The 13,034-nt window shown below is 40.5% G+C and overlaps 1 protein-coding gene across 1 annotated transcript in view; it reads left to right on the forward strand.

Moving 5' to 3' along the window:
- Nucleotides 1-3,096: 3,096 nt before the first annotated feature.
- Nucleotides 3,097-13,034, forward strand: part of LOC132142355 (caskin-2-like) — a 65,830-nt gene continuing 55,892 nt past the window's right edge. Inside the window, exon 1 of the mRNA XM_059552157.1 lies at nucleotides 3,097-3,796. Within this exon, the coding sequence (XP_059408140.1) occupies nucleotides 3,703-3,796 (94 nt within the window). The 5' untranslated portion in view covers nucleotides 3,097-3,702. The remainder of the gene's footprint in view (nucleotides 3,797-13,034) is intronic.

The raw sequence follows: 13,034 nt of genomic DNA on the forward strand, positions 1-13,034 counted from the left end.
GCTGCTGCCTATTCAGTAAGCTCTTAAGATTATATTGAGAAATACAGTCTGATGAAGAAATTCTTTGGCTGAATGCAGAGTCTTTCTAGTATATTGTGTTATTTTGAGCTTGGCAGTCTTAAATTATGATGGCATACTTGGTTTGAATGACTTTTTGTCTCTAATGGCAAGCTTTTTATTATTTTAATACTAATTTCTTTTATACGCTAGCGGTAAAAAGTTTAGGGCTGGTAAGATTTTTTGATGTGTTTGTTAGACATATCTTATGCTCACCAAGGCTGCATTTATTTGATCAAAAATATAGTAAAAAGAGTCTTAGTAGTTTAACATGTAATTTATGCTTGTGATGGCAAAGCAGAATTTTCAGCATCATTACAACACTGATTTGGTGCTCAAGAAATCTTCATAATATTTTTGTGAAAACCATTTTCAGGATCTTTTGATTAACAGTAAGTTGAAAAGAACAGCATTTCTTATTATTTTTTTGTAACAAAGTGAAAGTCACTTTTGGTATATCACTAATTGTATTAAAACCATAAGTAATTTTCTTTGTGACATTATTGTGACCATTCATTATTAATGAATTGCAACAAATATAACCCATAAGGAATAAATTGTATATCATTTAAATTATAACATACAATATACTACACTGAAAATTTTAATGTAGAAACTATTTTCACTCAGAAATTGCACAATTTTACAATCAACTGCAAAGAAACAGCAAGTAACACACTGAATTAAACATGAATAACATTGAATAGAAAGTCTGAGATTGTGTTTTCTTGTAAAACAAACTGAGGTTATCTTAGTTTTGTTTACAACTTTGAATATACATATATATATATATATATATATATATATATATATATACACGCACACACACACACACACACACACACACACATATACACTGTATCTCATTCCTTTTCCTGGATATCTACCTTCTTAATGCGTTTAGTTCCAGCCCAGTCAACACACCTGCTGAATTTGTTGGTTCAGTTGTGTTTAATTAGCGTTGGAGCTAATCTCTGCAGGAAGGTAGATCTCCAGGAGTAAACTGCTGGTGAACTAGTGATTAATGCTCTGGCTGATGTACAAGTGCAGGAGATCCAGGTTGGAGAGAGCCAGGTATTGGTAGGAGACAAATCTCCCTGCAGTTAATTTGGATAATAAGTTTCACCTCACAAATAACTGAGTATAAATTTAGCCACTGCAGTCTGACAGTGCAAAATAAGTAAAGAACAGCCAATTACCCACTGACTGATGTGGGCTAGAATAGAGCCAAAATTAGACATCTGCTTTGGTTTTGCTGTCACCCTTAGGGTGTAATGTATCGTATCATAGACTTTTAATTGTAAGATTGTCACCAAAAAGAGAGGATGAGAGTGAATACATGATATGATAATAATCAGCATGGCTGTCAGTGTCTGATGGGAGACTTAAATGCAAAGCTCACAGATTTCCCAAAAACAAAAATACAATTATATGGAAAATACAATTGGATTTACAGTACAGAGTTTTTGGGCTCTTTTCCTCAAAATGGAGGTTTATAGAGACCAGGGTTTTTTGTGCTCCATAAAAGATGACTTGTGTGCTGTATCTGTCTTTAGAACCCATATAATATGTTTCTGGATCATGTGGTGGACAGTACAGGAAAGAGCTGCATTTACATGTTGCAGAATATTCAATGTAAGAAAGAGTCAGATATTCATATAACAGTGTGTTTTCCCTCTCTTTCTTTAGAGGACCATGTGCCTTTGGCTTAGTGTACATGGTCAGTATCTACCCTGCTAAAATCTGTCCTGTGACCTTTCTCTCCAAAAACATGCTCGCTCTCTCACACACACAAACACTACACACTGCTTTCCTCCCTTTTAATCTGTCAGGCTCATGGGAAAGGGTCTATTCAGTCACGCCCCTTGATTGATGCAGCACCATCAATTTAACCAAGCAATCTCTCTCACACTCACTATGGCAAGCTGCTTTAACATTTATTTAATTTGATGTCACTTTGTTACTAGCAGTTACTTTTTAATTATTTAGTAAGTCAGTTGGTAGTGACTGTAAAAAGAAATTCAAGGGAACTTTTATTGCAACATAAATGCATGGTTGCACGTTAAAAATTCTGAAGTACTGATTTAATTAAACCTTGTTGATTTTTTTTTTTTTGGGGGGGGGGGGGGGGGGTACAATTTTGTTGAAAACTAGTTGTGGGTGTATTTTGAAGATACACTAAATTGACTCTATGAGCAATGATACACTAATGCCAGTAACAAGTAGTGTCTTACTTTTTCATTAACTTTGTATGTTAAATAAATTAGCATGTACTATGTTAGCTCTTGATTTTAATTGAAATAGATAAGATTAATTGGTTCCAGTGCCACAGCTCAATCAGCTGCATAACAATTGAATCAACTTTAAAATTAGTGGTTATGCTACAAATTATTAAGCTCATATAACACGTGTACTGACATTGCAATTGTTTGCCATTGAATGCCATTGAGTTACATGTAAAAGGGAAGTCGTGAACCTGAAACCCCCAACTGCTCCCTGGGCGCCACAGCATAAATGGCTGCCCACTGCTCCGGGTGTGTGTTAACAGTTTGTGTGTGTGTGTGTTCACTGCTCTGTGTGTGTGCACTTTGGATGGGTTAAATGCAGAGCACGAATTCTGAGTATGGGTCACCATACTTGGCTGAATGTCATGTCACTTTAAAAAGAAAAAAAAGAGTTTTTTTTTCATACTTAATAATAGAAAGATGACTGTAATAAGTTTTACAAGAAAATACAGCTATAGGTTTTCTACTTTGAAATTTCATAGTTTAATTAAATGTGTTTCTTAAAATTCTTTGTATGCTAATCATTTTTTCAGTGTACCACCTGAAAAAAAAAATCACATTTAATTAAATGTGTTGCTTGTCGTTTGTTTGTGATTACGAAATTAAATTTATTTCTACATTTTTTTTTTCAGTGTGTTCACTTTTATTTTATTTATTTCTTTATTTCTAACCTGGGTACCAGGTTTAAGTTGTACTAGTAACTATTGTACTAATTAATTAGACGCTACCTGTTAGAAAATAGTGTGGATTCAGGTAAAGCCAATAAAATATTATAGTCACAGTGATATTTACTTTTATTAAAAATACAATTAGCATAAGACTGATATTAGTTCGTTTTAAATAAATAATGTTAATACGGCTTGCCATAGCCTACACACATACACACACATACATGCGCACATGAGAAAGCGACAGCGGATTACAACCTCCAGCGGCCGCGCGCACATCTGCCTAGATGTTTACGTAATATATATGTGGTTTCTCTGTGAGCTTCGGGTCAAAGAGACGCCTTCCGTTTTGATTTACTGAGCATCTGCGTTTATTTATTTATTTTTTGTAGCAATACAGCTATGTAAATAAGCGCAAGGTTTCCGTGCCGTCCCTTTAACCTGAAAACTGTCGGACTCTGTCAGCTCAGTGCGCAATAAGATCGTTTTTCATCGCTAGCGACTGCGTGGACGCCACTGGTCACTCCACTGGGCATGTAAACGCGTCTCTGCGCACTCGACCTTTTTACGATGTTCGGCGAGGATGCGCTGGCGTTAACGGCACCGTTATGGTCCCCTGAAGATGCACTAAATGTAGAAGTATAGCCATGGCTGCATGTGTGAGAGGGTGCTCGAGTGTGTGATTGAACAGAATGGGGAAAGAACAGGAACTCTTGCAGGCGGTGAAGACTGAGGATCTGATTACCGTCCAGCGGCTCCTCCAGAGACCCAAACAGGGCAAAGCGAGTGAGTATCACAACCCGATCTTTAAATGTCTCATCACATCCATCACACACCCCCTTTGCCATAGCAGGGCTTCGGTGATCACCTTAGCACAAACGGCATGTAATTAGTGATATTAGGCTATATATAGCAAAACAATTGGCTTTGGCCAAATAAATAAATGTTTCTTTAACTGTTTCGCACATTTTCCCGTTAATTATTACTAGTAAGAGGCGAGCTTGTGGGAAAATGACCTCTTAGGCCTAATGCATATTAGTGTCGTTGGCTCGAGAACCAGTTCTTTTTTTAGAACAGCTTCCATTTTTAAAACGTACGGAAACTAAATAATTTGAATGACGTTCACTAACGGTCCTCGATCGTGCACCCGCCCCCCAAGCCCCCCAACTCCCGCGCGTCTAGTTTGGTTTCTAAAAGAACGACATAAGCTCCTTTCTTTTTAGCGAATCGCGGCCAGTGTCGTCCGAATGACTCTAGAGTGAGTCGTTCTTTTTCAGGTAATACCAACGCAGATATTTACATTCGTTGATTATAACTCGAGTGTTCCACTTGTGGACTTTGTGTAACGGCATGAAACTGGCGGGCCGCGTCAAATGCGCTTTGATGTCCTGATGAGCGCGCGCTCGGATATGGCAGGTGGCCGAAGATCGCCAAAGAATAATGAGATGAAGTATTGAAGGAAACGTGCAGATGGACATTGTCATGTCACATTTACAGTCCATTAGATTCTATAGGCCTATCAGATTTTATGTACCTGTTCATAATATATAGATTTATGTTGTTGATATTCCATCTTCTGTTTTTATTTGTTTGTCTAAGTAGGCCACATGTTATTCATATTAGATTTTGTGCCTATTAATTTTCCAACTAGATAGATAGATAGATAGATAGATAGATAGATAGATAGATAGATAGATAGATCCTTGTTGGGAAGCATGATGCTCTTGAGGGGAAGAGGGATTATTTTAGTGAAAAGCGCTAGATGTTGGAGTGATAAAGTATTTGAGTACATGAGAGACAGATAACAGCCACTTGACTCACTCTCTTGGGTGTCTCTCCATTATGATGTGTAAAGGGGCGTTCACATTAACAGCATTTTATCATTGCAGGTCGCCAAGTTGTTGGTCGGAATTATGAGTAAGGCATGACCATGTGCTTTGTGGTCAGAGATATTAAAGAATTAAAAACTGTCCAGAAGAAGTACACATTCTGAGTAAACACTACTGTGAGCAATTGCTCACAAAAATAAATAATAATAATAATAATAATATTAATAATAATAATAAAATATGAAAATTTACTCAGGCTATCCAAGAGTTTGTTTCTTCATCAGAACAGATTCAGAGAAATATAGCATTACATCACTTGCCCAGCAATTGATCCTCTGCTGTGAATGGGTGCCGTTAGAATGAGAGTCCAAACAGCTGATAAAAACATCACAATAATCCACAAGTAATCCAAATGACTCCAGTCCATTAATTAATGTCTTGTGAAGTGAAAAGCTGTGTTTGTAAGAAACAATTCATTATTAAGGCATTTTTAACTTCAGCTTGTTGCTTCCTAAAACACGAGTCCTCTATTCATAATGCTTTCTCCGGTGAAAAAGCTGTCTTGTCTGAATCAGGATTGCAAAATGTGCAGATAAAGCAGTGTTTACAAGTGAAAACGTGAAACGGTTCTAAAAAAGTAAATTGGTTGATTTTAATGTGGCAGGACAACAAAGGGATGGACTTTTCACTAGAGAGGAAGTGTTATTATGAATTATGGACTCACCAGAAGTGACAGTTAAAAGTTAAAACCTTACAAACACGCAGTATTTTACTTCACAAGACGTTAATTGATGGACTGGAGTTGTGTGGATTACTTGTGGATTAGTGTGTTGTTTTATCAGCTGTTTGAACTCTCATTCTGATGGCACCCATTCACAGCAGAAGATCCACTGGTGAGTAACCGATGTAATGCTACATTTCTCTTAATCTGTTCTGATGATGAAACAAACTCATCTACATTTTGGTTGGCCTGATGGTCAGTAGATTTTCAGCAAATTGAAATTTTTGGGTGAACTATTCCTTTAAGGCCTGTTCACACCTAGAACTATAAAAATAACTATAAAGATATAGGTTTAAAAGTTATTCAAAATGTAAATGAATAGCAGAGTCCACACCACAACTATAAAGGCACATATGAACTATATCATTGGAATTAGGTGATGAACAATAAAAACATTGACAGCCAATCAGAATCCATCCCGCTTGAGCCTTTAAAGCAGCAGAAAGCGTAACTAGGGTTGGGTGCCGAACTTGGTACTTTTAGGGGTACTGACCGAATTGCGTCGATTCTACTGAGTATCTATTCATGTTAAATAAATTGGTGCCAAATTTCGGTAGCTGAGAACGCATCTGGAGCGCATACGCTACAGAGAGAAAGAGAGACCATGTGATGTGATGTCACCTCTGCAACTCGTTCAAACGACACAGGGCGAGCTGAAATGTTCTGAAGTGTAGTTTCATTTCTAAGGCCATATGTTTTCTGTGAAAATGCGGACGGGATCATGGAATCCATTTATAAAAACGTAATTTACTCTATAGCATGGAATGCCACAAAATTTTTGTCAAAAACTGGTCTGTCACTTAATTTGAATCGCGATATGAACTAGTGTCTGTAAATATTAAAATGCAATACCATTGAAGTATGTACTTTTTGTTGAAGAAAAGTGTGTAGTGTGTGAGTGTGTAGTAGAGGAGTAGGCAAGCTTTGTGACATACTATCATGTCATACAGATGCGTCTTTTATGGACGCTCTGTCGCATAGTTACACTGTAAACTGGCCTGTCAATCATCTTGTCACAGATAAACATCCTCCACATTTAATTTAATTTAACTTCCTACCATATTGGATAGAAAAGAAGTAGCACGTTGATCTTCGAGCTGTGGGTCTTCATGCAGAGAACTCTGCTCATATTTTATGCATAATGATTCATTTAAAAGTTAATGAACAAGTGGATGTTTATAAAAGTTTACATTGCTGTTGCAGATTAAATATAATACAGATAACATTAATAAATAAATATATTTTTTTTACCAAGTTTAATGTTGATTATTAGTAACTCAAACCATTTTATACAAACCTCTCTCCACGCGCATCCACCATGTTTGTAGTTTTGTAATGCTTTTTACTTGTGTTTTTATTTCTTAGCCGAATCATTCGTCAAAACGCAATGGATTGTGGGTAATATTAGCCATTTGAGTGTGCACGGATCCACACTTCAAAAATCGACCTGAAATAGTAGACCATCGGGAACATCCAGTATACTCTTTTCAACATACTATGCTTTGGGACACACTTATTCTGATCACAACATTGGGATACAGGGTTAATCTCCAGAGCTGCTGTGAGAACCACTCCACGAGAATTTTACTGTTTCATTTGAGAAAACTACACACTAAAAAATGTTGGGTTAAAAATAACCCAACCTGTAACCCAACTATGGGTTGGTATAGCACCTTCCCATCTATGGGTTATTTCAACCCAACCCATTGGGTTAAAATCCTGTTGGGTTAAAAGATACCCAACAGTTGAGTTAATTATTTATATTAATTAACATAAATATTTTTATTAAAAATTACTTAATACAACCATATTTGAAACTACTTTTGTTGTAAATTACAGATTTTATTTTAATATGCAACACATTTACAAATATATTTTAAAATATTTTATTTAAATGTACAAGAATGTGTAAAAATACAACTGACATTTTCAAAATGTACAAATGTGTAAATTCATATTCATATCAAAACACATAAACGTGCAAGTACAGTTCAAAGCTGTTGCCTAATGGTTAGAGAGTTGGACCTGTAACCCGAAAGTCGCAGGTTTGAGTCTTGGTGCTGGCAGGAGTTGTAGGTAGGAGGGAGTGAATGAACAGTGCTCTCTTCCAACCTCAAAACCCATGTCTGAAGTTCCCTTGAGCAAGGCACTGAGCCCCCAGTTGCTCCCCGGACGCTGGATATAGCTGCACACTGCTCCGGAAGTGTGTTCACTTCTCACTGCTGTGTGTGTGTGTGCGCTTTGATGGGTTAAATGCAGAGCACCAATTCCGAATATGGGTTACCCACTTGGCAAATGTTACGACTTTCAAATAAAATGAACATAACATATAATAATAAAACAAAAAATAATCATAAAATTAATATAATAGCTGCTGGACCTACTGATGATCAATGAAATAAAAAAGTTTTTTACTGATAACTAAATACAAAGTTTTTAAGGAGGAGACAGTTTGCAGAAGGAACTATTAAAGACTGTGTGTTCCAAAAACTCTCAAATGGAAGCAGAGGGCTTTAGGTAGTAGATGTCATATACAAAGAAAAGTTTGAAACACAGATCCACTGCTTGTAGTATTGTCTCCTGTTCCATCGCCTCCCCGTTTAAAATAATAAAACCTTGGGAGGATTTTTCCTTGTCACCAAGCACCAGGACATGTGGATTCTGGATTGTCTCGTGATTCAAGTACAGCACTAATTAGTGTAAAAAAAAAAGAAAAGAAAAAATTCAGTTAACATACATTGTGATGATATTTCATTTATACACTTACTTTACAAATGAGTGAATTTAAATGAGTTAAAAGCTATAGCGAATTTAAATTGGTTAGTGATAATTCACCAAAAAATGAAAATTCTGTCGTCATTTTTTTTTTTCAAAATATCTTCTTGGAACGATTTGTATTGTACAACATGTGTCTTATACAAAACAAATAAAGGTGACTTGACTACACTGGGCACTGTAATTTTAAATTTTGCTTTTACTTACAGGTTGAATGTCAATGAAGGACCATTTCATTTCCGTGTATGATGTGCACACCATTTTTCAGTTTGTGTGGTATGGTGCAGATGGCAGGAAGGGTATTAAAGACAATTTCTGCACTAAGGCCTTTAAATGACAAAAGTACAGAGAAAGCACAAGTTTAAAAAAAAAAAAACTAAGCTCACAGTTTAAATTTTTACAGTCTTTGTGGGGATCTACTATCATTTGCACTAAGAGACAGACTAAACCAGTTTTCACTCCCTCCAGAAAATTTTTGGCAATATTTGTGGCTAATGTGAGTACATTTTACCACCCTTTAACTGATTTGGACTTGTAGGGAGGAACAAAAGTACACTGTAAATGAAAGGAAGCTTTGTTGGACAGAATCTGGCAATACACTTATTTCACATCATTTGTCTTTTTTCATAATTTTTGGAAGTCATTAGTAAAATCGAAAACTTATGTATAATTAATTTAAATAGGTTACTTACCTTGAAATGTTTCAATTAACAGGCAGAAATTCTATTGTTGCAATTTTTCCTTCACGAAAAAGTCCATTGTCTAAAACATAAGTATAAACACATTTAGTACAACACATTTAAAAAACATGTCAATCAATCTAGCTTCATAAGAGAAATTGCTGTAATTATAGGGTATTCTAATAGATGCATAACAATATTCAATATGAATTAACCATAAAAACATTTTACTGTACAATTAATTAGTGCTGGTGTGCTAAGACGAATATGGCTTCTGTTTTACGCTCCCCTCTTAAAGGTTTGTTGTAGGAGTAACGTTAACGTTATGTCAATTTGGGGAACTGGTATAAATTTCCGCTGAAAGAGGGGATTGCCTCACGACTGCGCGCTTTTCTTTCGTCTGGGTTTTGAACTTTTATAACAGAAAATTGCAGGTTCATTCAAAAGATTCTCACGGAGTCTGTTGTCTGTCGCATGACTGATGTGTGAGCTGAGCTCATTTGAACCGGAGTGAAGCGGGAAATATATTTAACCCAACAGTTGGGTTATAACTAAAAATAACCCAACGACGAAAAAAATGACCCAACAAATTTTAAGATAACCCAACACATTGACCCAATATGTGTAACCCAACGGTTAGGTTAAAAAAACAACCCAATGTTTTTTACTGTGTAGCATCATCATACTGTATACACACAGAAACATTAAAAATGAATGCTTTACACAGAGAGTAAAAAGTTGGGCACCAGCACCGAAATTCAGATAACAATACTGTACCGGTTAAAATGTGAATGGTACCCAAACCCAATGTCTATCTAATGTGTAATATTTATAAATAAATAAATAAAAATGTTGAATGTTGGGGACCAGTACCAGTTAAAAAGTGAACTGTACCCAACCCTAAGCATAACTGTTGTATTTGCTTATAATAAACAGAATGTTATCTATTGTAAACTTATTGTTATAGTCGTTGTTCTTAGAATGAACAGGCTTTTAGAGTATCAGTGAATATTAAACATGGCAAGAAAAACAGGCTGTCATTGCTGTCTCAACCCAGAATGTGGATGCAGATGTGATTATTTTGGTAGGTCAAAAAATATGATCAGCTGGAATAGCTTTTCCTCTCATTTATAAAATAAATAGTGTTCTGTACATACAGTGACACCCAATCATACGTGCACACATCCATAATTGAAATGCAATTACCACTTCCAGTGCTGAGAAACATCCCAGGTGGTGAGAGGTGCATCTCCTGCAATGGTAGGATGGGCGATCTGAAACGAAAGCAGGCCATTCTGTGTGTGTGTGTGTGTGAGAGAGAATAGCTTTACTGAAGATTTCCTACTTTACCTTGTGTTGGTAAAGAAGCCATTTTTGTTTCTGGTGCAGTTCATCATTTTTAGAAAAAGAGATGGCTGAAATGGTTATACCTTTAATTTTACAATATTATAGAAATGTGTGCCGGACACAGTGCACTGTAGAGTAAATGCTTTTGTCGATTATATTTTAAGAGTGTAGTTACTGTTCCCTTTCAGTCGGTCACGTTCGACGTTACGAATGGGATCTCGCCCGAGAGCCCAATCACCTTCGAGTGGTACAAAACGAGCCAATGGTACACAGAGTACCTTGGTCTGCGGAATTTACATCACGAGCTCCGCCCCGCAGAGCGGGTATATAAGGAGCAACACGAGCAACTCGCATTCAAGCTTTTGCTTCGGAGCCGAGCACATTGCTTGCTGCTTTCACCGGAGTGCTACAAGCAAGAGTCACTGGTGTTGGTGTGACGGCGCGATTCAGTGGTTCGTCTGGGTTTCCTGCGACAGCTCCCGCGTTCCCCTGAGCGCTTCAACACCCCTGAAAGAGCAAATTTTCTTTCACAAAAGAGATACGGGCCGATTTGCGTCTTTTTAAAAATGTCATTTCGCCCGTGTGTTTCTGGGTGCGGTCGATATATCGCTCCTCGTGACGGTCACGATCGCTGTGTCACGTGTCTGGGCTTCCAGCACGCTGAGACTGCGTTCGTGGATGGCTCATGTTCTCATTGCGGGGACATGACCATCTCGGCGTTGAGATCGAGACTCGATTACCTTAAAAGGTATAGAGTCCCCTCTGCCACACCCCGTTCTAGCTCTTCTTCTCGTAAGAGGGCTACTTCGGCTGGTGGCCAGGGTGATCTGAGGGTTACTGTGTGGGCTTCCCCGACGAGCGAACCTCCTTGGGCCACACCCCCCTCACATACGCCGCAGCCGGTCGAGTTTCCGGATGAGTTTGCTGGACCCTCTCAGGCTCCTGACATCTCATTCGGGGCTCGCGAAGAGGACCGTATGTCGATCGCCGCATCACAAGGCGGATTTGAGTCCTCGGGAGATGAGGATTCGGCTGCATTGCCTCCCTCGGGAGTGCCAGCATTGTCCGAGTCCGATCCCGAGCTGACGGCCGTGCTTTCCCGGGCAGCGGAGAGCATCGGGCTTGAGTGGAATCCTCCACCCTGTCCCGAGCGCTCGAGGCTGGATGATTGGTTCCTGGGGGCTGCTCATGCGGATCGCCAGCACCCCCCTCTGGTTCCTTTCTTCCCGGAAGTGCACCAGGAAGTAATTAGTTCATGGAAGGCACCTTTTACTGCCCGAAACCGTTCTGGTTCTTCCTCCACCTTCACTGCCCTTGATGGCGAGGCGACCAAGGGGTATGCTGGGATTCCCCCGGTGGAGCGTTCTGTTGCGGTGCACTGGTACCGACCTCGCTCTCCGGGCGACGAAGGTCACTGCGCGCTCCTTGGGTCAGGTGATGTCCACTTTGGTGGTCCAGGAGCACCACCTATGGCTGAACCTGGCAGACATGAGAGAGTCTGATCGGGCTCAGCTCCTCAACTCCCCGGTCTCCCAGGACGGCCTCTTCGGCGACGTGGTAGAGAGCTTTGCCCAGCAGTTCTCTGCCGCCCAGAAGCAGTCTGAGGCCATCAGACACATCCTGCCCTGGCGGCCCACTGCTGCTTCCACCCCGCCGCCGGCGCAACCGCCTCAGCCTGCTCGTCGCCGAGGGCGCCCCCCTGCGGCCTCCTCCACTCCCGCTCGGCCACAGCAGCAGCCTTCACTCCGGCCGCAGCGAGGAGATGGCCGCAGAAGGGTGACGCAACCCGTCTCTGCCCCTAAACCTGCCAAACGCCAGGCCAAGCGGCGTTCCTGAGACGGGCGACCCGGAGTTGGAGATGTCAGCTCATCAGGAGGTGGTAGCAGGACCACTCCTTCCCCCGGAGGAGAATCCTTTGTTCTCGTTTTCTTTTTGTTCCGCCACTGGCCCTGCGGCCGGTGGTACCCAAACCTTCACTAAAAGAGCTGTTTCCTCCACCTCCGGGTCCCAAGAGGCCACGAACAACAGTTGGCGACGTGCTTCCTCGCCGCTCTCGTTCTCCTCTCCCCTTGCCAGTTTCCATGCAAAGACGGCTCAAGAACGCTTCGCCTTCTCATGCCCTCTTTGCTACTTGGAGTCAGACGAGTGCCCGCACTCCGCCCCCGCTAAGGGACGCTATGCCTCCCATGCCGGGGCTGTCTGCTCCACCACGCTGCCCCACTGTGGGTACGCCTGTAGTCCCCTTGACCCCGCTGGTTCGGTTCCTGGGAGCCTGGCTAGAGCTCCCCAGGCCTTCCCGCTGGCTCATCTGGACGCTCAGGCTCGGCTACGCGATTCAGTTCGCCCGGCGTCCCCCCAGGTTTCGGGGTGTCCACGCAACGATGGTGGGCAAAGATGCCCCTGTCATGCGCGCGGAGGTCGTGACCCTGCTGGCAAAGGGCGCGATAGAGCTGGTCCCTCCAGCCGACATGAAGTCCGGCTTTTACAGCCCTTACTTCATAGAACCCAAGAAGACAGGTGGTTTACGGCCAATCCTGGACTTGCGTGCCTTGAACCGAGCTCTGCACAGACTCCCGTTCAAGATGCTAACGCCCAAGCGCATTTTCGAATGC

Source organism: Carassius carassius, chromosome 6 (assembly GCF_963082965.1).
Source record: "Carassius carassius chromosome 6, fCarCar2.1, whole genome shotgun sequence".
Taxonomy (NCBI): domain Eukaryota; kingdom Metazoa; phylum Chordata; class Actinopteri; order Cypriniformes; family Cyprinidae; genus Carassius; species Carassius carassius.